Genomic DNA, 23,531 nt, shown 5'->3' on the forward strand with positions numbered 1-23,531 from the left:
TTTCTGCTGATTATCCTTTTTCTCCTGAAATCTTCTCTTGGTATCTGAGGTTTCCTACACTGTTCTAGTTGCTAACATTGCAGTTTTATCACTGGTTTTCTTCCTCTGCCTCACTTTTACATGTAAGAATTTTCCCGAATTCTAAACTTGGTCTTTTAATCTTTTCTATTCTTTCATGCAATTCCATCCAGTTTTATGGCTTCAGTTGTTAACTCTATGTAAGCAATTTTTAGGTTAATTTTATGTTAACTCTAACAAGCATTCTTGTCCCACAGTTTGTACCTCCTGCGAGGCACCTGTTCCTGAGTGTCAGACTTGTATGTCAAATTCATGATATTTTTATTGAATAATTCTTATGCTTCCCAAACTAATTCTTTTTCTACACTCCTTCTAGATCTTCTAAATTTCTTTCTTGCCCTTTACATTCAGGCAAGTCTCAGCCCTCTGGGTTTATTTCTTTATTTTTACACATGCCTATAATGATCTCATGATGACCACTTAGATTTACAGACTGCTAACTATATATTCCGGAGAAGGCAATGGCACCCCACTCCAGTACTCTTGCCTGGAAAATCCCATGGATGGAGGAGCCTGGTAGGCTGTAGTCCATGGGGTCGCTAAGAGTCGGACACGACTGAGCAACTTCACTCTCACTTTTCACTTTCCTGCATTGGAGAAGGAAATGGCAACCCACTCCAGTGTTCTTGCCTGGAGAATCCCAGGGACGGGGGAGCCTGGTGGGCTGCCATCTATGGGGTCGCACAGAGTCAGACACGACTGAAGCGACTTAGCAGCAGCAGCAACCAGATATTCTGTCTGTATCTTCTCCCTAGTCTTCTCAGTGTCCTAGTGATTGACACTATTTTGCTGCATAGAATTGTCAGAGTTACCCTTATGCACCATTTGGTGATCTTGTTGAACCAGCCCCAACATGTTTGTGAACTTATTTGTCACACTTCGTCCTCCAACTACCTTAATACAGCCTAATTTTAGTCAGCTGAAATGGCTCATAGCTCTACTCTGAGTACCGCTGATGCTATTCACTCTATTTCTCTTGCTGCTCCTATGCTTATAGATCCACCTAATGAAACCATTTATTTCATGAAGACTTCTCTGTTTCTCCCCAGAAGTTGTCAACTCCCACATGTGGGCTCTGGACCTTTCTTACATTCTGCTTTGCATGATGGTTATTTGGATAAATGCCACAGTTCCTCTACTAGAAGTTACCCCCCAAACCAGAATCTGTGCTGCTCCTTTAATTCTCCTTATAGCACCTAACAATGCCTTGTATGTGATAAAGCCTCAAAAAGACATTAATCAAATGAAAGAAAGAATGAATAGGTAGTTATTGTTTCTGGGAACCAGAGGAAGAGTATCTATTTCAGAAATATTCATGGGTATAGACATCATCTCAGACAAGGCAATGGCACCCCACTCCAATACTCTTGCCTGGAAAATCCCACGGACAGAGGAGCCTGGTAGGCTGTAGTCCATGGGGTTGCTAAGAGTCAGACACAACTGAGTGACTTCACTTTCATTTTTCACTTTCATGCATTGGAGAAGGAAATGGCAACCCACTCCAGTGTTCTTGCCTGGAGAATCCCAGGGATGGGGAAGCTTGGTGGGCTGCCGTCTATGGGGTTTCACAGAGTCGGACACAACTAACACGACTTAGCAGCAGCAGCTTAGACATCATGTGGAGAAGGGCATGGCAAGCCATTCCAGTAAACTTGCCTGGAGAATCCCATGGACTGAGGAGCCTTGTGGGCTATAGTTCATAGGGTCACGAGTTGGACACAACTGAAGTGACTGAGAGCATGCACACACACGTGCGTGGCTATCATCCTGTAATGATGCCCTTGGGTTCTAGCGATCCAGCACAGAGGGGCATGCAAAAGGAAGATCTGTAAATCAAGTGGCATTTCTCTTCATCCAGAGTCCCCTGAGCTCAACATTCAACTCCATCATTCTGATCATATCTGCCACTCACTTTCATTCCACACTGACACAGCCTATTCCAGCTGTAATGGGCCCACTAAAATGGATGCTGTACAGTTCTTCTCCCCCTTCAGGCACTTGGCTTTTGTGATAATGTATCCACAAACACAGCAATGAGAAAATGTTTGGAGGCCTCCATCCAGGTAGTGGAGCATTTTACTCAGGCTCTTGGAGAGTCAATAAAATAATCTGACATTTTAGTCTAACCAATAAAGCATTCAGGTAATGAGACCAGCAAGGAAGAATACAGAGAAGGAACAGCCGGATGTGTCACCGAACAAACTTGGAAAGGCCCTAAATATGCCTATGCCTAGGACTGATGCTTTCTCCAAAAATGTCTTCCTAAATACTTCTATTTTAGGAATCTGAGGATGGACGAATAGAGGAGAAAACTAAAACATGTTCAAGGAATAGACCATTTCCTAGTAACAATAATAACAACAAATTTATAATGTATAAATATATATTATTTTATAATTAGTATAAAATATACTATAAATATTTTATAAATTATAAAGTATAATTGAAAGTACTAATAGTCATTATTTTCTAAAAATTTACATCAATAGCACTGGTTGAGAGTCTCCTGGGTAAAGACCACTTGGACAGATGATTTTCTCACATGTTCTCCTCAATGCTCACAACATGATGTTGCATTATCCCCAGTTCATAAATGAGCTAACTGAGGTGAAGTTCATGGTGGTTTAAGTACCTTATTAAAAATCAAAAAGCTAGAATGGCAGAGTGAACCACTTCCAAGAAAAACAGGGAATGAGAATCAAATATAAAACTCATTTTCAATAAAACGATATAAAACAAGTATTAATAGCTCCATGAAGTGATGTCTCATCCCAGGAACTTATGTGTGTCACTGATACAAGTGTGTAATATGCATAAGAAAGCAAAGTACTTACTCTCTGTCGATCACAAGGCAGGTTACCGCTTCTGCCGCAATTACATTCGCTGTTCTCACATCTTCCCTGTATAAAAAATAGAGAGCAGTTCAAGTAAAGCACCCTTTGAAAACAAAGAAAAGTGTTCATTGTAATTAATTCAAGACATTAAGTTACACTCTTCTGATTTTTCCTCTTTCAGGTTTAAGATTTGTTCACGTTTCAAATTTCTTTGTCCTGAGAAACCACATAACTCTTGTTATTAATAACACAGATTTTACAATTACAATCCAGCAGCCCACCAGGCTCCTCTGTCCATGGGATTTTCCAGGCAAGAGTACTGGAGTGGGGTGCCATTGCCTTCTCCAAAAGTTATAATTTTCAAACTTAAAAGTTTCACTTACACAAATGAAACAAAATTTTGTGTCACCATTCCCTATCCTATCTGGAGAGTTAATGAGTTGACTGGATGATGATAAAGACATGAATGAAGATGAATAGGTAAACTTTAGAAAAGATCTGCAGATATAATTCTAGAAACTTAAGTACCTAATCCATTTGTGTATGAATTTATCATTATTACCTTGAGAATTATGGATCTATTTTAATCAATTTCATATTTTAAAGACCCTGAACTTATGTGGCTAAACTTTTGGCAACTTAAACAGTTACTCACCTGTACCAGAGTTTGTAGGTTCTTCAAGAATATTCAACAAATCTTAATCACTCTGATTGAAATATGTATGTATGTACTGTCGCTTTACAAGCATCTAACTGGCCGCTGCAGCAGTATCTATCAACTTCTTAAACATTTAAAAATCTGCTCTCTCTTCTTATCCAGTGGTCAAAGGTGGATTTGGTAAGTTAACATTCACATTTTGAGCTACTAAAAATGTAATAATACCACTGTCATGGAAACATTAAGTTATACTTGAAAATGCACTCTGTTTCCTAGAAAGGTAAAATGTCTAAGCTAATCTAATTAATGATACATATACATTTGAAATACATTACAGAGATATTACATAGGAAATAATACGGTCTTAATAACATCTTCTAAAAATCACAATTGGAACAGTGTATGTTTTTAATATCAGGCTTTTAAAGGTTTGAAAATAAAGATATTCCCAGTGTATTTCATTTTTTCAAAACACACAAAGTTCTCACAAATACGTCTGAACTGTAATTTTTTCATTGATCTTCTTCTCTTTCACTGTTGCTGTAATCATGCTGTTAACGACTACAGTTGCTTTGTAGTAACTATTACTATTTGGGAAAGCAGTTTCTCCTTACCAAAATTCTTTTCCAGAAATATCCTGATGATATTCTCAAGCATTCATATTTAATACAGACTTTAAAATCACTTTCCACTTCTGAAGAAACCCACAATGGGATTCTAGTAAAGTTGTATCACATTTTTACATTGATTTCAGAAGAAAGACATTCTGATTATATTAATTTTCCCTGCAAGAGCATGGCATGTCTACTTGTTCAGATCTAGCGTTATGTCTTAATCTTTCTTAATCTTTTTCACTTGGGCTCTGGCGTTTTTATAAAACGTATTCTTCAGGCTTTTATATCATCAGTTTCTCTTATGGCATTGCTTTTCCATTTCTGTTTTTTATTGGTTATTGCTACTAAAGAAAAAAACGTATTGAAATTTGTATATTTGTAATCTGCATACCATACAAAGTTTTCTTCTGATTCTAAAATTTCTATCACAGTCTCTTCAATTCTCATTGTGATCCTCCCAGTGTCTCCCCAACATCCTCTACCTTCTAGCCAAACTGGTCTCCTCGCAATGACTGAACACCTCATTTCCTTCTTGTCATGAGTTCTTACCACACCTTCCCTAAGCCTAGGAACGTCCTCTCCAGCTCCTTGACCAGTTCACAACCGTTTCTCCTTTAGATCTCGGTCCAGATGCCCCTGGCTCAGTGATGCCGTGCTGAATCCACTAGATTGGTTCCTTGTTTGTCTGTTCTCATGGCCCTAGGTAGCTCTCCATATAAGTACTTGTCACAGTTTACAATTTATACATCTATTTGCATGGCCACTTAGTCCATGTCTCTAACCTCCTTTCACTGAATGCTATGAGGGCAGGGTCAATGGCCAGTTTTGCTCCCAATTTTATCCTGAATGGCTGGCACATAAGAGGTGGTTAGTAAGTATATGGTCCAGGAATCTTGAACTCTTGGGAAGAATAGAGTTCAGGCTTTGGAGTAACACTGTCTTGGTTTTACAAGATGAGGTGAAACCCTCAGTTTTCTTGCCTATAAAAATGAGAAGGATAACAGTGCCAATTTACTGATCTTAAATGCAATAAAGATAAGTTTATCACAATGCCCAACACACAGAAAGCAATGGTTCTGCCATTCATTACTTCTAAGGTTTCCCATTCACCAATGCCATCATCTCTGTCCTTGTGGAGGTGCTGTCTGCTGTTCTATGGAAGATTACTGCCCGAGAACAAAGTGAGCGTTTCCTATTCCATAGAAATAGATAAATACTTGAGAGTCCATTATCACTTTTGGGTACGAATTTTTGGTAAAGTGGACAAAACAGACAAATCGTCAATAATGGCCATGAGGTACCTCATAAATTGCATGATTAACTGCTTAGGAGACTGCTCATGGCAGGCTATGTTACTACAAATAGCTGCCAGTGTGTTTCTTAAAAAATCCACCACAGCTTTATAGAAAACTAATTTTAGCTGAAATATGCTTCTACCTTAACAACTTAAAATTGTCCACAGTGTTTTAAACTATGACATATACAAAATAACACTTTATTTTGAACAATGTCTCCTGTGTATATAAATTTTAAAATATGCTTTCATCACAAATGTTCAACATTTAAAATTTTTATCATGTTATCTTGTCTAAATTGTGTATACTTTCAAAAATGGATGCTATTTCCTTGCAACAGAAAGAAAATACATATATATTTTAAAATGCAAATGATGAAAAATCAAATATCAAGAGTGACATAGTTGATAGAAACTGAAAATATTTTATTTTTTAAAAGGAAAATGTGTAAAGTTATAGCCTATAGTCAGGCTCAGCACCTAGTAATGTGACATGTATCAAAAAAGAAAAAAGATGTGTAACATGAGGAATAAACAACACAGCATATTAAAGAGTTTGTTATAACATTTGCTATTTATTATCTGGCTCAGTGGTAAAGAATCTGCCTGAAATGCAGGTGATGTGGGTTTGATACCTGGGTCAGGAAGATCCCCTGGGGAAGGAAATGGCAACCCACTCCAGTATTCTTGCCTGCAAAATCTCATGGACAGAGAAGCCTGGCGGGCTACAGTCCACGGGGTTGCAAAAGAGTCAGATACAACTTAGTGACTGAACAAGAAATATCAGGAAACATATTAAATAATTTGCACAAATCTCAGTTAATACATATAACAGAGGGTCTTTTATCTGACATTTACACATGGGGATATATGTAATACACCAAAAAACAGACATAGCTAATGAGTTGCTGTCCTGGAATTTGAACAAAGATCTGTCTGGTCCCAAAGTACATGCTCTTTTCTCACCAGTTCACTACCTATACCCTCTGCTGTAAGATTTTAAATTAACAACTATCCTAAATTCATTCTAATGCTTAGGATGACATCTAAGCAGTAAGCACTCATGACTCTCTGTCCATCATTATAAAATTATATTTAATTATTAATAAAGCAGCATTAATATGTTAATGTGTACCCAACTGCAAAGCTAAACCAATAAACCAGTTTGATTCTCATGTTATTAGAACTCCTATCTGTAGTTACGTCCTAACCCTGCTATACTGCTTTATAACAATGTTTTATAACAATAGAAAATCATTCAATGCCAAGTTCATTCAGTGCCAAATTCCTGTTGCCATTACACTATTATTGAATTTTTACTATTGAGATAGATGTTTAATGCCACCATGCTTGTCTATGCAGGTGTCTGGAAATGCCATCTCTGTGTACCCAAATAGTATGCTCCTGTGAGAGAAAAATGCCATCCGACATAGTATTGACACATATTCATTCCCTATTTTATGAGATATTATAGGAACTTCTGATAAGAAAAGAATATAAGCCAATACTGTGATTTACTATGTGTGCTTATTTCCTTTATTGGACCAAGGACTAAAGTAAAAGCAAATATCCTTTGGACTGAGATATGAAATATTAAATACTCGTATAACAGAAAGCTCCTAATAGCTCCATGTTGTTATGAAACTTATATCTGTCCATACATAGCTGTTATGATACTGGTTTCACACAGAACATCTACCAGCGTCTCAGAGGCTTCATGTAATACTAGTTTAGACATGCAGAAAAGGAGACGGGGGAAAAAGAAGAAAGAGGGAGATGGTGTGACTTAAAAAAAAAACCTGAGCATTCTTTCAGTTTACTTTTTGGCATCTCAGGGTATTTGATAATTTCTAATAGACTAATACGTGAGACTTTGAAAATACATTGGCCACAAGAGAATTTTATAAACAGAATTATAAGATAATATCTAACATACTTAAAACTTTCACAAACACACATAGCCTCTGAACACAGCATACTTCTTTATATAGAAGTAAAGGCACGTGTATCTACCTAATAGTCCAGGTCTAGCTTGCACGAAGTCAGACACGACTGACGTGACTTAGCAGCAGTAGCAGCAGCAGCATGCATGTTGAATTTAAAAATAAAAATCTCATATTCATTTATTTCTGTACTTGTCTATTAGTTTATTTCAGCATGACAATAACTATGAACAACTGCAGAAGTGGCTACTATTCGGCAGATTAATAGATATTACACAAACTTGCCGCTGATTAATGATCGAAGCTGTGAGGTTTAGTAGTGTTCTTCAGCATTTTTGGAGGAGTTAGAAATTCCTGTCAATGAAATCATAGAGCATGAACAATTATCCCCAAATATTCGCAAATACAGTTTTCTGTGCACTGACTCGGATGGTCTTTGAACTTCATCACTGGAATCTTCATCATCGCTGTATCCCAGTGTAGAGACACTGTCAGTATCTGAATAATCCATAGCAAGAGTTTACATTGACTCTTCTCTTTCAGAAGCAATTCTCTTGTGTCTCATGGCCGCTAGGAAACTCTATAGTGCATTGATATATCTCTGAGAACAAACACAGAGTGTGTGAGGCCAAAGCAGAATGTAGTTCATGCAAAGTAGCTAACTGTGCCAGCAGGAGCTCTCCCTTTTCAGCTCTAGAGCAATGTGACTGCTGTTACCAGAGTCCTGGCATGCCCTCGGTGCCAGGCTGGACAGAAACTGACACTTCTCCAGTAGCTCATGAACTTAAGGCAGCTGCGGGTCAGAGCCCTTCATTCTCAGTCAAGTGCTTCAGGCAGCATCCATAGTTACATTTAGGACAAAATAAATCCTTTTCCTCTCAAAATCAAGGGCAATCTTACTATAACATGGAGGATATTCAAAACTGATGGGCTATGAAAAGCATCAAAGAGTCATTTGAAATTAGACTTTAAATTAATTATGATCTGCTGCTGCTAAGTCGCTTCAGTTGTGTCCGACTCTGTGCGACCCCATAGGCGGCAGCCCACTAGGCTCCCCCGTCCCTGGGATTCTCCAGGCAAGAATACTGGAGTGGGTTGCCATTTCCTACTAGAATTGTAGAATTTGTGGCAAGTTCAGCTGAGCTATTTGAAAGTTTGGTTCCTGAGCAGATAAGTATTGTGAGGGAAAAAAAAAAAAAAAAAAAAAACTGTATCAGGTCATTCACTGACTCTACTTCCTACCATTATTCCAACATGATTTATAACTCCAACACTCCCAACAGAACACGTATACTAAGTGTAACATGAACTAATACATACAAATAAATACATGTCTTCTTATCAAGCTTGGCATCGAGTTAATAACCAGTAAATGTTAACTGTCATCATTCTCACTTTAAGCTCCTCTGACATCTACAAAGCACGATACTCTTTCGCATATAGTTTCTCTCATGAAATCTTTTCTAAATTTCTACAATAAACCAGTCTCCCAATTGTTTTCGGACACTACCTTTTCCGTCTGTTTTCCTGAATCCTCTTGGTTCACTAGAAAACTGGTGTCTCTCCAAAATTCTCTTTTTGGCCTTTTCATTGCTTTTTCTTATTGGGGAAATCTCCATGGCATCAGCTGTTAGTTTTGTATTCATGACTTCTAAGTCTTAATTTCTAAGTTTACTTTTCTTCTACTGGACACCCTTGTCTGAAAGTTCCATTGCAACCTTGAATTCAAACCTAATTCATTTTCTTTTAACCTCAAAACCACTGTTTTCCTTGTGTTTCCTAGCTTGGCAAATGACATTACCATTCTTATATTGGCTTAGCCTCAAAAGATTAGATTTTTTTTTTTTTTACCCTCCTTTCTCCATCATTGGCTCTGACTGATTATACTGGTTCTGTCTGCCTTTTCTCTTACATCCATCCTTCCTTTGCATTCTCAGAGCCACTGCTTTACTTTGGACTATCACTATCTCTACCCTGGAATGTTGATCTGGCCTTATAACTGATCTCCTTGCCACCACACTCTCCCTTCTCTAAGCCACATCTCATTTTTCTGCACATTTCCAAGTATAAGTCCAGTCATGTCAATTCTTTGCATAAGAATTTTCAAAAGAAAGAAGTTTCTACACTTTCATTTAGAGTCTGAGGTCCTCCACCAATTGACCTATGATCTTTCCAGGTACTATACAGACTATCCTCTGCTGCACCTACAGCAAATAACTGTTTCCTTAAAATATGCCAGCTCTCATCTTCATTCTTATACACAGAGGGCTCCTCCAACAACCCTCTATTCTAGTTCAAACTTTCATCAGTGCAGACTTCCGTGGTCTTTCATTAGCATTTTCAAGATGGAAAAATCCACAAAAGAAATATATCTACAAATTAATTCTAGAAATATATATACATATAGTTAAACCAACAAAAAAGAGAGGAAATAGAAAAATACTATAATGCCACCTGCCAGGAGATAATTAAGTTTAACACCATTGTGAATATTTTTAAAAAAACTTTATTATTCTTAAGTATTCACATTTTTCATGAATATAATAAGTCAATATTTACTTTAACAAATATTTACAGAAGGCTATTATATTCTAAATGTATGAATGCTATGGTCTACTGGGGACAGAAGTTAAATTAGTAGGCAAATGTATAATTAAATATGCTGATCAAATAGCATGCAAACAGAGATATTAATAATAATAGGTAGGGCATCATCTACTAATTAAGATGACGGCCTTTATGAGGACATTAAAAATTAAGACCCACTCCCAAATGAGTTGAGTTAGCAAAATGAGTCAGGAGATGTATTTTCTATGGGAAAAAAAAATATGCAATAGCCCTGGGGTAGGAAATAGCTACTATAAAACAAATAAGGTTGGAATTCAGGGATTGAGGAAAAGAAGGCAAGGACCATGAGAAACCAGAAAGGAAGGCAGGAACCCCCATCCAGATCCTGTAGACTTGTTCAGGATCTACTTTTCAAAAGAGACTAACTGAAACTTTTTTCTTTTAACTTATTAATAAAATCTTAAAAATTAGTTGGAAATCACAAGCTCAGAGGAAACAATTAGTATGAAATAAAATATCAAGGAAACAATTTTAGATGAGTACTTTTAAAATGCTGACATCCTTTCCACTTACTAAAGTAAATGTTACTGTATGGCAGTCCGCACATTAAAGAATATATCTAAACAGAAAATATGATCTCTGTCCCTTAGAACCTTGTACAGTATAGGAGTAATGAAACAAACAAATGCATAAAAATCAGTGTATTATCAGGAATATTTACCAACTCATGACAAAGACTTGAGTTTATACTCTATACACTTGTTAGAATGCTCCCAAGGCAGTCTCTGGTTTTTCATTGATAACAGAGACTTATGACATGAGCTCAAAGAGGATGTTTCTCTAGGCAGAACAACAATAAGTATGATCCATAAAGTAACTCCACTTCATTCTTTCTGGTAACACAGGTGGATATTTCCATTCACTGTATTATCTCACTTTCTGAGAGAACGCAAATCCTTATACATCTATACCCATGGAAGGTCACAATAAATGAAGTTATGAATTTACAAGAATTGAATTTTCACATTCTTTCTTCATATTACTTCTGCTGGGATGATGGCATAATGAATTTTTGATGTGACTTAGGAACTCTGCATTCTGTGGCATGATTCAATAACAATGAACATAGACATTTATTAGGCTGAACCAAAGAAATTGCTGTTTTTGCAGGTTAAGATGGCCAATTATTGGCAATTTCATGTTCCAACCTAACACATAGAATTAGTGAAAGTGAAAGGGGATATAAAACAATGACGGAAGACTGTATATTGCTGTTTCGTTTCTGCTGTGCTCCCTATGTGACATAAACTGAACTGACTTCAGTAGTAATCTGTATTGCTTCCATATTCCATATGTGAATCCTCTGAATGTTGACATGATTGATGGTTCTTGTTCTTCCATCTAATCATTAAAGATAATTCTCTGTCCATTCCAATTCGGATAAGAAATAACTACAGAAGAAATTCTGAGTCTTAGTGTTTTGTTGTTGTTATTGCTAGAGTAAAAATGGTATTTACTTTGTGCTCTGGTTTCAAATATTAAACTCTTTGGTTAAGTCTTACAAATTTAAAGAATGTCTCCTTGAGTGTATTTTCTGGAGAGAAAGAAGAGCTTATTCTCATTTTTCCTTGTTATTATTTTATCAGTTGTTTAGAAGTACAGATTTAGATATTATATTGCCATTATTTTCTTAGGGGTCTATTTGGTTTATTTTTGGATGATTTACAGGTATTTTTATTTAGAGGAAAAATAAAGAATTTTGCTCTAATAAAATAGAAAAAACTTAAACCTGGAGTACAACATAACAGATGTTCTATTCATTTATTCAAATCAAACACTCTCTTCTTAACACTGTGTGTCCTCTTATGTGAGCCACACTTCATAATACAATATGGATTAAGATAAATCTAATCGGTGTCTTACCTTTACAGATAGTGATGCATGTAATTTTGTAATATAACTGGCCAAACACAGTTTGAATTTTGGGAGAAGACATTAGGAGAGTCAAATTATTCCATGGTGTTTCATGGGTTGTAAATACTTTCAAGAATAAAACAATTCATGGTATATTCCTTTTCCTTTGTTTCTAGTGTATTTGATGGCTCTAAAAAATGATTCAATTTTTTATATTTTTAAAGTACAGGAAAGAACATATTCAAATGATGACTGGAAATGATGTACCAGTAAACTTCAACTGATGCATGTTTGAAATGAATGTTGATTTCCTTGGTCATATATTTCAAAGGACTGTTGCCTTTTTAGAGTGCCTTCAAGTCAGGAGTGTGTCCTTTCCTATAAAGAATTCTAGACAACATGCCAGAAGAGTGTCTCCTATTTCTGGTTCTATTGCCAACTTTAGTGAGTGACCTTGAGAAAATGACTCTGTTTCATTTTTCAGATGTGAAATGGAGATTGAAATCACTGCTCTGTTCTCTTCTATAATTTGTTTTACCAACATGGACACTTTTTAAAAGATCAAATTATCATGGTTCTCAATGCTCCTGAGACAATTTATCCCAAACCCAAGGATATTTCTTTAGATTAAAAAAAAAAAAAAAAGGGGTATTATCAGCCTGCAATTGTGATCTACTTTCCAAATATGTAAGTGGCATATTATGGTATTAATTTTCATATTAACATTTTTTATCCAAGACTAAAACATATTTTCACATATAAATCAGACATGTTCATTTGAAATAATAAGTCTCATAGTAAGAAGTCAAGGATTATGTAATAAATGTTTATGAAATTGTATTTTGATTGTTTAAATTTATATTGAGATTTTACTTTGGCTCTTTCAGGGAAGAGAAATACCTAAAATTTTAAAATAGGGCTAAACTGTTAAGGATCACATTCTTTTGATACTCATTTATCAAATATTTGTATTATTTTAATAAATAGCTAGGTCTCTAAACAAAACTCTTTAGTGATTTTAGAATTCAATTAATCTAATGTGCTATAATTTCATCCACAGAAAATATTAACTTTGAATCAAAAATAAACAGAAAAAACAATGGATAAAGAATGGCAAGTTATGGCTATATGTATAATAAAGCCAATTTGAATAAAAAGTGCTAAAGTCAAACCACTACATACACTCAAAACTCCTACAGTTGGCATTGGTTAAAAAAAGTAGACTGAGTATTGAATTTATTAACTATATATACCAATTTTTACCAAAAAAATTATCTATTAGCCTATATATATATATATAAATATAATATATGTACACACCCACACACACACACACACACATATATATATGTTATTGAGAATATAAAAAACTGATCTTCAATTAAAAGATGAGGAGATGACAAGGGTAGTTAATAGACAAGAAAGAAAGAATTCTTAAACATATGAAAATATGCTACATCTTAGAGTAAGAGAAGTGCAAATGCATGTAGACAATTCAGCTTTGCGTAACAGTTCAGCACTTTTTAAAAATATTTTTCTTATTTATCTCACATATGTACTCATAGTTTGGGACAGTAATGATAATAACAGGTGTTACAACAGCAGCGTGTGATGCTGGGAATAACCTAAATACCCACCAATATGGAACTGATTACATAAAATTTTCTACATTAACGCAAGGGAATATTTTTTTTTTTAAACAATCACCTTTCATTTATTAGAACATAATTGTCAATTAACCATACAGTTTTATAAACAGAAACATAAATTTATGCTCACTTTCCATTAGACTTAAAAAAAAATCTTTCTCAAAATAATTAAAGCACATTTTAAAGGTAGGTATAAATAATGTGCAACTAAGCATTATTTGTTACTAGCATTACTGGTTCCAATCTGGCACCACAGAAAATGAGGGTATGACTATATATTGCAAAGTAATCAACAGACACACAAATAATGAACTTCAGTTCAATATTCCAAAGTACTTTGACCAAGAAAGTTCTATGGTACTGTGATCAAAAACATGTAAGAGCCTTATTTAATTTTATATAAATTTCAAATCATTATTAATACAAACACAAGGCTATTTAATTTTTAAAAAATCTTATATAGAATATACTTTGCATTTTGAATTATTTTCAAAAATAACTTTGTAATTATGGCCGAATTGACAATCTAAAATAATGCAGTTTAAAAAAGGCAAATATCCAAAATTAAATGAAGCATATTCAGCCCTCATTATTGTTTGTTGTTTAGTTGCCAAGTCATGTCTGACTCATTGCGACCCCATGGACTGTAGCCCAGCAGGCTCCGCTGTCCATGGGATTTCCCAGGCAAGAATAGTGGAGTGGATTGCCATTTCCTTCTCCAATTCAGCCCTCATAACATACATAAAATATATATATAATATATAATATATATTTATCACTAAGATATTAAGAAAGGTCAGAATTGGTCTTGATGTACAATGCTGTTTAACTGATTGTATCTTTTATGATATTACAGCTCTAACATTCTTTTTACATTTCTAAATCATAACAAGGTGCTTTTTTAAATTTAAAAATAAAAATGATTTTGTCTGGAATGTTTTCTTGCTCTAATATTGGGAAGACAGAGGAATTCCAAAGAGAAGACAATCAGTTAAAACTATGCTTTCTCTTCTTCTACTTTAACCCTCCTTGAAGTCAATCTTTCAAGGTCCAATATCAGTTGGAATGCAGCAGTAAGGTGTGATGACACTATGCTAAATTTTTATTATTTCATCAAACAAGGGAGAGAACCTGTGTCTCTTGCACCTCCTGCATTGGCAGGTGGACTCTTTACAAGCTACTTCAAACAGTATAGTTCTTTTCCTAAATGAAAAGAGCTGAAGAAAACCTATATGAACATGATCTCCAGGATATCTTAAGTGAAAAGACTATAGTGGAGAACCATGTGTATATACTTTCATTTTTGTAAAATACACACACACACACAAATAACCATACATTAAAATGCATGAACTACGTTAAGGTGCATTATTTTATATCCAGGGAAGAGAAGGTATGATTAAAGGGTAGAGGAGAGAGGGAAATTACTTTTGTAGCTTTTGAATTTTATACTATGTACTTGAATTACTTGCCATAAAATAAATATTTTTTAAAAGTAAATATATGAAGTAATAGAAATTGACTCTTACAAGTAATTTCTGGGCAGAGAGACTGCTGAGGTCCTTTACTCTTTTGGAAGGCCTGGCCTGAACTGAGTGCATGGTTAGCTATTGTCCATCGCTAGACCACCTCTTAACCCTCACCCCAAAGTCATCCCCAGCCAGCAGAGCTGGAGTTACCTTACACTGGCCCAGTCTGATCACACTGAAAAGATAGCAGCTTTGTAGATGGAGCAAGAAAAACGCTTGACACAGTATCCTCCAGCGTCACTTCAGCACTGCCTTTTACTCCATTTTCATTGGCAGCAATTATAGGGACTAGATGACAAATAAGGAAGGTATTTTTTGAGCAGGGACATCTGCTTCTTAACACCTTTAACCACGGTTAGGTTGACATTTTGGAGCTCTTAAAAGGTTAAGTTACTGATTCTATTTGTACACAGAAAACATTTCATATAGGTATCCATTTATGTATATAATAATATTTATATTTAATATTGCTTTGAGATTGTATTTTTAATATATCCACTAGCAATTGGGGAGCACAATTTCTCTCCCTGTATATTTTTCATAATTTGTTACTGTCATTATTTTTATTATTATAGCAGGTCTAATCTCAACAGATTCTATTCATTCTTGTTTACCTACTGAGAAACCATCATAACTGCCATGTTTCTTCTATTAATCTGTAAAGTACTTAAGGATTAAGCTATCTCTTAACAATGATGAAGTCCCTCAGCTAACATTAAAAAAAGGATTTCAAAGTGCAGTCAAGGGTTTCAGATTCATGCAAATTTCTACTATGGCTCACTCTCTAATCTGAAAACTGCATAAATTAATAAAAATGGTTTCTTGTTTAATACAGAAAAGAATGACATTCATTCACCCATTCATTTATTCATAAAGTAGGGTTTCCTGATTTAGTAAATAAAAATACAGGGCATCTAATTTACTTTGAATTTCAGATAAATAATTTTTTTTTTTACTATGAGTGTCCTATGCAATAATATACTTGTAGTAAAAAAAAAAATCATAGTTTGTCTAAAATTTGAATTAAATAGTATCTTGTATTTTACATGGAAATCCTAAATAAGTTTCTAAATATAGACTATGAGCCAGGTGCTATCCTAGGTGCTGGGTATATAGAGGTGCAAATAACAAAATCTTTGGATTCCAAGAGTTTACAATCTGCTGCTGCTAAGTCGCTTCAGTCATGTCCGACTCTGTGCGACCCCATAGATGGCAGCCCACCAGGCTGCCCCGTCCCTGGGATTCTCCAGGCAAGAATACTGGAGTGGGTTGTCATTTCCTTCTCCAATGCATGAAAGTGAAAAGTCAAAGTGAAGTCGCTCAGTCGTGTCCAACTTCTAGTGACCTCATGGACTGCAGCCTACCAGGCTCCTCTCTCCATGGGATTTTCCAGGCAAGAGTACTGCAGTGGGGTGCCATTGCCTTCTCACAGTAGGTAAAAAAAAAAAGAAAAAAAAATAACTATTGACAGTTATAACTCAGTATGATTGGCATATCAGAGGTGTGAACAGAGTGACACAATCACATGGGAATTCTCCAAGTCTGACTGGAAGATGGAGTTAAGGAGGAGCATGGATTGATGGTGAAGAGGATCATGAGAAGCTACTTGAAGAGGTGATGCCTCAGATAAGAACTGTTGTGCATGTAGAAATTTGTCAAAAGAGAGAGTGAGGCTGTCCTGTCACAAGGAATAGCTTGTGGAAAACCTCAAGGAAATCTTGCATGGAGGGAACAGCAAGTAATTGATAATGCTTGAAACCTTAGGAGCAAAACGTAGAGAGAGAATTGAAGCTAGCAGGGTTGAAACAGGAAAAATTACAAATGGCTGTATATTGACTATGTGTGTGTTTGTGTGCTCAGTCATGTCCAACTCTTTACAACCCCTGAACTGCCTGCCAGGCTCCTCTATGCATGGAATTTTCCAGGCAAGAATGCTGGAATGGGCTGTCATTTCCTACTCCAGGGGATCATCCCCACCCAGTGATTGAACCTGTGTCTCTTGCATCTCCTGCATTGGTAGGTGGATTTTTTACCACTGTGCCACCTGGGAAACCTTATAGGATACTATTGACTATATACATGTCTTTAAAAATTCAACAGATTCAACAGATTCCTTTATCACGTCTGTTTGCTCTTTAGACAAAGTTAATAGCGACAATGTTAGAATCATCAAGAAGTCTTCCTTGATTCATATTACCCTATTGCTCTCCATATTCCCTCTATTCAACATGACCATGATACTTCAGTTTGCATGACAGTTATTGATGGATACCAGATGTTTAGAAAACAATTCCTTAGTTGGCTTTTGTTTCTGGGCCTATAGAATTGACTGTGTATCCGCTCTGTATTTCACCTGCTACACACTATTCAGGACAAATGCCCCTTGAATGCGGAGGCACTTGGTGCACTGAGCATTGCCTTTCCCATTAAAAAGAAATCTTTAATTGAACATATACTGTGTTAAGAGCACTAGGGAGGCAGGTTGCAAAATACACATGGTAACAGAGTCAAGTCATCTATACAACAGCTATGGAACAAAGGAAACTGACCAAAAGTTTTAGCTCCACTGATACTTGGGAGATACATTAATTATTGAACACTTTTCTAAGCCAGGTATTTGCTGCTTTAAAGTGAAATCTCAATAATACAATTGATCTGGGAGTTGGTGATGGACAGGGAGGCCTGGCGTGCTGCAATTCATGGGGTCGCAAAGAGTCGGACATGACTCAGAGACTGAACTGAACTGATAGGGTCAGAAAACTCCCTGGCCCCAAACCAGCCAGCAGCCAGCCTGTTTTTGTATAATTCTCAAGGCATGAACAATTTTTACATGGTTATAGGATTTTTTTTTTAAAGCAAAAACAAGCAAAGAATATGTTAAGAGACCATATGTGATATGCAAAGCCTAGAATATTTACTCTCTGGCTCTTTACAGAAAAAGTTTGCCAATTTCTAAATAAATGAAGTAACTGAACCTTAGAGAGATTCAAGAACCCTCCTAGAGTTCACACAGTTAAAAAGTGACAGATATGGATCTTAAATCAGATTTATCTGTTCCCAGCATATGTGTCCCTTCCACTGATCATGTTATATTCTGATCTTGGAAATATCTATCCTTGTGAATTCTGAAGCTATGGTCCATGGCTATTATTCTGCAGGCTGTGTTTCCCTTGACCATCTAAGTGGGCTAACAGTATAGGTGTGAACTCACTTTCACCTACCCCCAAGTCCACTGCTATATGAAAAACTGCCCGCCACTCCCTTCCATTCTGGTGACTTTATGCATCTAGATCGCTAGGGTAGACAATCTAATCAAACTCAGGTGTTTAATTAATGTTATCTGGGCAGTAACACAAATGGAATCTACACTGCAACCAATTAGCAAGTCAACAATAACTTTTGCAATCTTAACTTCATCTAAATGGCTCAAAAGAAAATGCTTGATAAACAGAATCTGTAGTTTAATAAACCATCTCTACTACTTGATCAATTTTTAAAGATCTCATAGCAAATAATCTGCTAATTGAATAATGTCTTAATGAAATTTGAAGGCATTAAAATTATTAATAATTATAAGGTATTGAGTGGTTTTAATTAGGTGCAGCTACAACACAAGGCTGGCATCCTTCAGTTCCTATATTCAGTCAATGACAAAACTGAGAAATAGATCTTATCTCACTAACAGACAGTCATAGCTAGTATTTTGATCAGTAGAGCAGAACACAGTCAGTTATCATCCCATGAGACATATGCTGTATTATTTTACCTATTCTGCCCTCAAGTTTATGGGTTGATATCCTTTATGGATAAAGCCGCCAAATCTGTTTTTCTACTTTGAAATGCATTTAAAGACTTAGTGTTATTCTTTCCCCCTTCTGTCCTCTTTCTCTCCCCCACTCTCTCCCTTTTCTTATTTCCATTCATTCATTGACCCATCTATGCATCTATCTATCCATCTACTGTGACCAACATGTATAAGATGCACACATTATGTGCTATAACAGATACAGCAATATATAATGTAGAGTCCTTATTCTCAAGAAATGTATAGTTTAATAAAGGCAAGTAGGAGAGGTTGGAAACAAACCTTTAGTTCATGTAAATCATAGATTAGCAGCTATGCAAATAATCTTATTTAACAATATTTAATTCTGAAGGAGATCAGCCCTGGGATTTCTTTGGGAGGAATGATGCTAAAGCTGAAACTCCAGTACTTTGGCCACCTCATGCGAAGAGCTGACTCACTGGAAAAGACTCTGATGCTGGGAGGGATTGGGGGCAGGAGGAAAAGGGGACGACAGAGGATGAGATGGCTGGATGGCATCACTGACTCGATGGACGTTGAGTCTGAGTGAACTCTGGGAGTTGGTGATGGACAGGGAGGCCTGGTGTGCTGCGATTCATGGGGTCGCGAGGAGTCGGACACAACTGAGCAACTGAACTGAACTGAATTTTTATTGAGTGATCACCATATGCCATACACCAGTTTCTGTGATAGTGAATTACACTTTAGAACTTCATCTTCACAACAGTGGTATAATTTGTTACTATTATATTTCCCAGTTTAACAGATGAGCAATCTAAGGTGAATAGAGATTAAGCAATCTTCCCAAGGCCATAAAGTTGATGAATGCAGAACAGGGATTCAAATTCAGATAGTCTGACCACAGGTACTACATGCTATACTTCTTCTAACACAAATTATCACATTTGATACTCACAACAACCTATAATAGATACATTTTTGTGTCTTCTCAGAGCATCATCATCACAATTCTCTAATAATATCCTTTACTCTAAGCACATCCATGCAAATGTTTGATAACACTTTCCTTTGCCTTTAGGGTCTTATGCTCATAGCTGCTTGGGGATCAGTGACCACAGCCAATAGGCTATTTTTTACCCTGATTGAATGACCCAATCAGATTTTCTTTAGGGGAAACTGAAAATCAAGGACACTTGTAACTGATAACAGGTAGGAGCTCCAGTTAAGTAATCTGTACTGTATGAATAGAAAAGGAGGAGAAAACAGGGTTGCTAAGAGAAAGATTGAAAATGTGCACAGAATAGCTGAGATCAGAGAGAGAATCCTACTTGTTTTAAATGGATTTCTTGGCTGATCATTAAAATTTGGGGTAGTTCCAAGGAATGTTGAGTCCATAGAATAGCTTATCCCTCTAATATGGTCTCTTTTTGAGTCATACAAGGAGGAATACATTACTTTGTTACTTAAAATTAAAAGAATTACTATTATGCATAAGATCCATTTATCTTATCTCCAGTTGTCCTTTGGGGGAAATTGAAGTTCCAGGCATTTTTGTGAGAAGCACAAACATAATTATAATACAAGGGGAAAAATGTAAATCTCACAAGTTAAGAACATATGAAGCAACCTTGAAGGAAGAGAAAGAAACTTCATGTACATAGAAACCCCAGGAATGGCTTTGTAAAAAGAGGAGACATTAACCAGGCAGTGAAATATTGATAGAACTTGGATTTGTAATTATAGAAGACAGTGTTCTAAACAGAGGGGACAATAGGAATGATGAAGTGCGTTGAAAAGTTCAGCTTCACAGGAACCAAGGTGGATTGAGGGCATTTGGAAAAGTCAGCCAGAATGGTAGGCTGGGGCCAGATTGTAACAGAGAACACTAAGAGGTTATATGCCTGTATTTTAATTATTTGTTTAAGGGTATGTAGGTGTCATGATCCTAAGCCTTAAGAAAATCCTTCTACCCATGTCAAGTAGCATGTGGGAATAAACAAAATAAGGAAAGACCACTCAGGAATTGAACAAGAGGACAGAGCTTCAAGAAGTAACTTCTTTAGATTTATGATGTCATTTGTAACAAGTGAGCAGGTGAATGGTCTACCTGAATAGAGCTCACCATCAATATCCACCCCCAAAAGCCAAACAGAACATCCCATCACACGCCCATAACATCAAAGAATGTGGATAATTATATAGCTATATGGACCACCAACCGGAGAAGGCAATGGCACCCCACTCCAGTACTCTTGCCTGGAAAACCCCATGGATGGAGGAGCCTGGTAGGCTGTAGTCCATGGGGTTGCTGAGGGTTGGACACGACTGAGCGACTTCACTTTCATTTTTCACTTTCATGCATTGGAGAAGGAAATGGCAACCCACTCCAGTGTTCTTGCCTGGAGAATCCCAGGGACAGAGGAGCCTGGTGGGCTGCCATCTATGCGGTTGCACAGAGTTGGACACGACTGAAGTGACTTAGCAGCAACAGCAGCAGCATGGATCACCAACACCAAATATGTTGGAAGAACATACAGACAATTCTTGTCCCTGGAAAGGTTAGAATTAGGGTTTAGGTTACTTTTTTCAACCACAAAACATGTGTCTAGGCATAAGGCAGGGGAAAAGTCAAATGCAGAAAAGCCAGATATAATAAAATGGTATGGCCAGACACAGAGGAGAGCTGCTGATGCCACTGAGTTTGGAAATATTTTATCACAGCCTTCCTGGAAGAACTTATAGTTGAATTGAGTCTTGGGCCAGAGGTGGTGGGAAGTGGAGAGGGCGTCAAAGTGGACAGGCATTTTAGGCAGAGAGGATCATGTGAGCAAAAGTAGACAGATGAAAACAGTAGGGGTGGCGGTGGCTAAGTCACTTCAGTCGTGTCTGACTCTGTGAGATCCCATAGACAGCAGCCTACCAGGCTCCTCTGTCCCTGGGATTCTCCAGGCAAGAATACCGGAGTGGGACTATAAACACATTTGTGTTTTTGGAGCACTAAGAAAGAGGCGGGAAGTAATGAGAGAGCAGGCTGGAGGGGAAGCAGAAGGCAGATCACAGAAGCACCTAGGGAGAGGTCCAAATGACTTAGCATGAGAAAAAAGTAGTGAATTCTCAAATGACACTGCGTAAGTGACTCCAGGAAACTTTTTAGCATGAAGGCATTTCACCTTGATCCTCAAGAACAAACTATTTATATCTAGAGAAAGTCTAAAATTAGATAGGATGAAAACATTCCCATTGACAGACACAAAAGTGATCATCTGTCAGCAACCGGCTTCCTGAATTATATTTAAAACATCTCTTAGTGTCAAAGCATCTAATGAGGTGGATGAAACTGGAGCCTATTATACAGAGTGAAGTAAGCCAGAAAGAAAAACACCAATACAGTATACTAACGCATATATATGGAATTTAGAAAGATGGTAACAATAACCCTGTGTACGAGACAGCAAAAGAGACACTGATGTATAGAACAGTCTTATGGACTCTGTGGGAGAGGGAGAGGGTGGGAAGATTTGGGAGAATGGCATTGAAACATGTAAAATATCATGTATGAAATGAGTTGCCAGTCCAGGTTCGATGCACGATACTGGATGCTTGGGGCTGGTGCACTGGGACGACCCAGAGGGATGGAATGGGGAGGGAGGAGGGAGGAGGGTTCAGGATGGGGAACACATGTAAACCTGTGGCGGATTCATTTTGATATTTGGCAAATCTAATACAGTTATGTAAAGTTTAAAAATAAAATAAAATTAAAAAAAAAAAAAAGCAATAGGATGGTTAAGACATGAATAACTACCATCTTTGCTAAGAGATTTTAATAAGAATAGAAAAACATGACTATATACACATACACACCCTCGCACACACACCATCTTTTGTTATCTACAAATCCTATAATCCTGGGTAAGGGTGCCAGCAGAGGTTATTATTACACTGCTAAGGAAGCAGAATTGTTAAAGCAACGTATTAGCATAATACCTGAAAATTTTGTGCATGTATCAGGCACTGTGGATGCACTGTATATAAACTGCCTCAAAAAGATGTAGCAAATTACCAAACATTTTTCCCATCACTTTCTCCCCCCTTCCATCTGCAATCTTTGATATCGTATGATGGAAAGAGTATGGGTCTTAGAGTCCAACATTCTCAGTTCCAGACTCTACTAGTTATATATCTTCAAATAAGCTGTAATACTTAACCTTGCTGGACCTGCATTTGCTTATCTGTAGATATCTATAATATCTATACTGTAGGGTGATAAGATTTAATGAGAGGATCTAAATGAAGACCTCTGGGACAACTCTAGCGTTTGCTAATGTTAGTGCACATTTCTTGGCCAAGCTTGCTTATGTACTTTTCAGTCCAATGGAACATACTTCTGTTTGGACATTTGCCTTTGCTAGCTAATTCAATTTTCATAAGAAGATGGCAATCCTCCCAACCTCCAGAACACGCAGTTCAGCACATAACTGATCACATGAGGCAGCAACATGGTAACTATTGTGGCCTAGTTGTTGCAGGGTGATACCAGCCAGCAGTGTGGATAACTCATGCTGCTTTTGAGCAATGCATCTGTTGATATTTTATGACCTCTTTGCACTTTTGCTAGGAAGCATAGCTCCAAACTATGACCCAGTTTTAAAAGGCATTCCAGACCTCCCAGAACAGACTGTTGTTC

At 36.8% G+C, this 23,531-nt stretch overlaps 1 protein-coding gene across 5 annotated transcripts in view; it reads right to left on the reverse strand.

The window, feature by feature from the left end:
- PRKG1 (protein kinase cGMP-dependent 1) overlaps positions 1-23,531 on the reverse strand; it is a 1,428,274-nt gene that overhangs the window by 174,540 nt on the left and 1,230,203 nt on the right. For 4 of the 5 annotated variants that reach the window (XM_025274139.3, XM_025274138.3, XM_044935211.2 and 1 more), the window contains one exon: positions 2,913-2,978. In XM_025274139.3, the coding sequence (XP_025129924.1) occupies positions 2,913-2,978 (66 nt within the window). Of the gene's footprint in view, positions 1-2,912; positions 2,979-7,846; positions 8,022-23,531 lie in introns of those variants that run through there. The other variant, XM_044935213.2, reaches the window with a different exon arrangement.

The sequence above is a fragment of the Bubalus bubalis genome, chromosome 23 (genome assembly GCF_019923935.1).
Source record: "Bubalus bubalis isolate 160015118507 breed Murrah chromosome 23, NDDB_SH_1, whole genome shotgun sequence".
Lineage (NCBI taxonomy): Eukaryota > Metazoa > Chordata > Mammalia > Artiodactyla > Bovidae > Bubalus > Bubalus bubalis.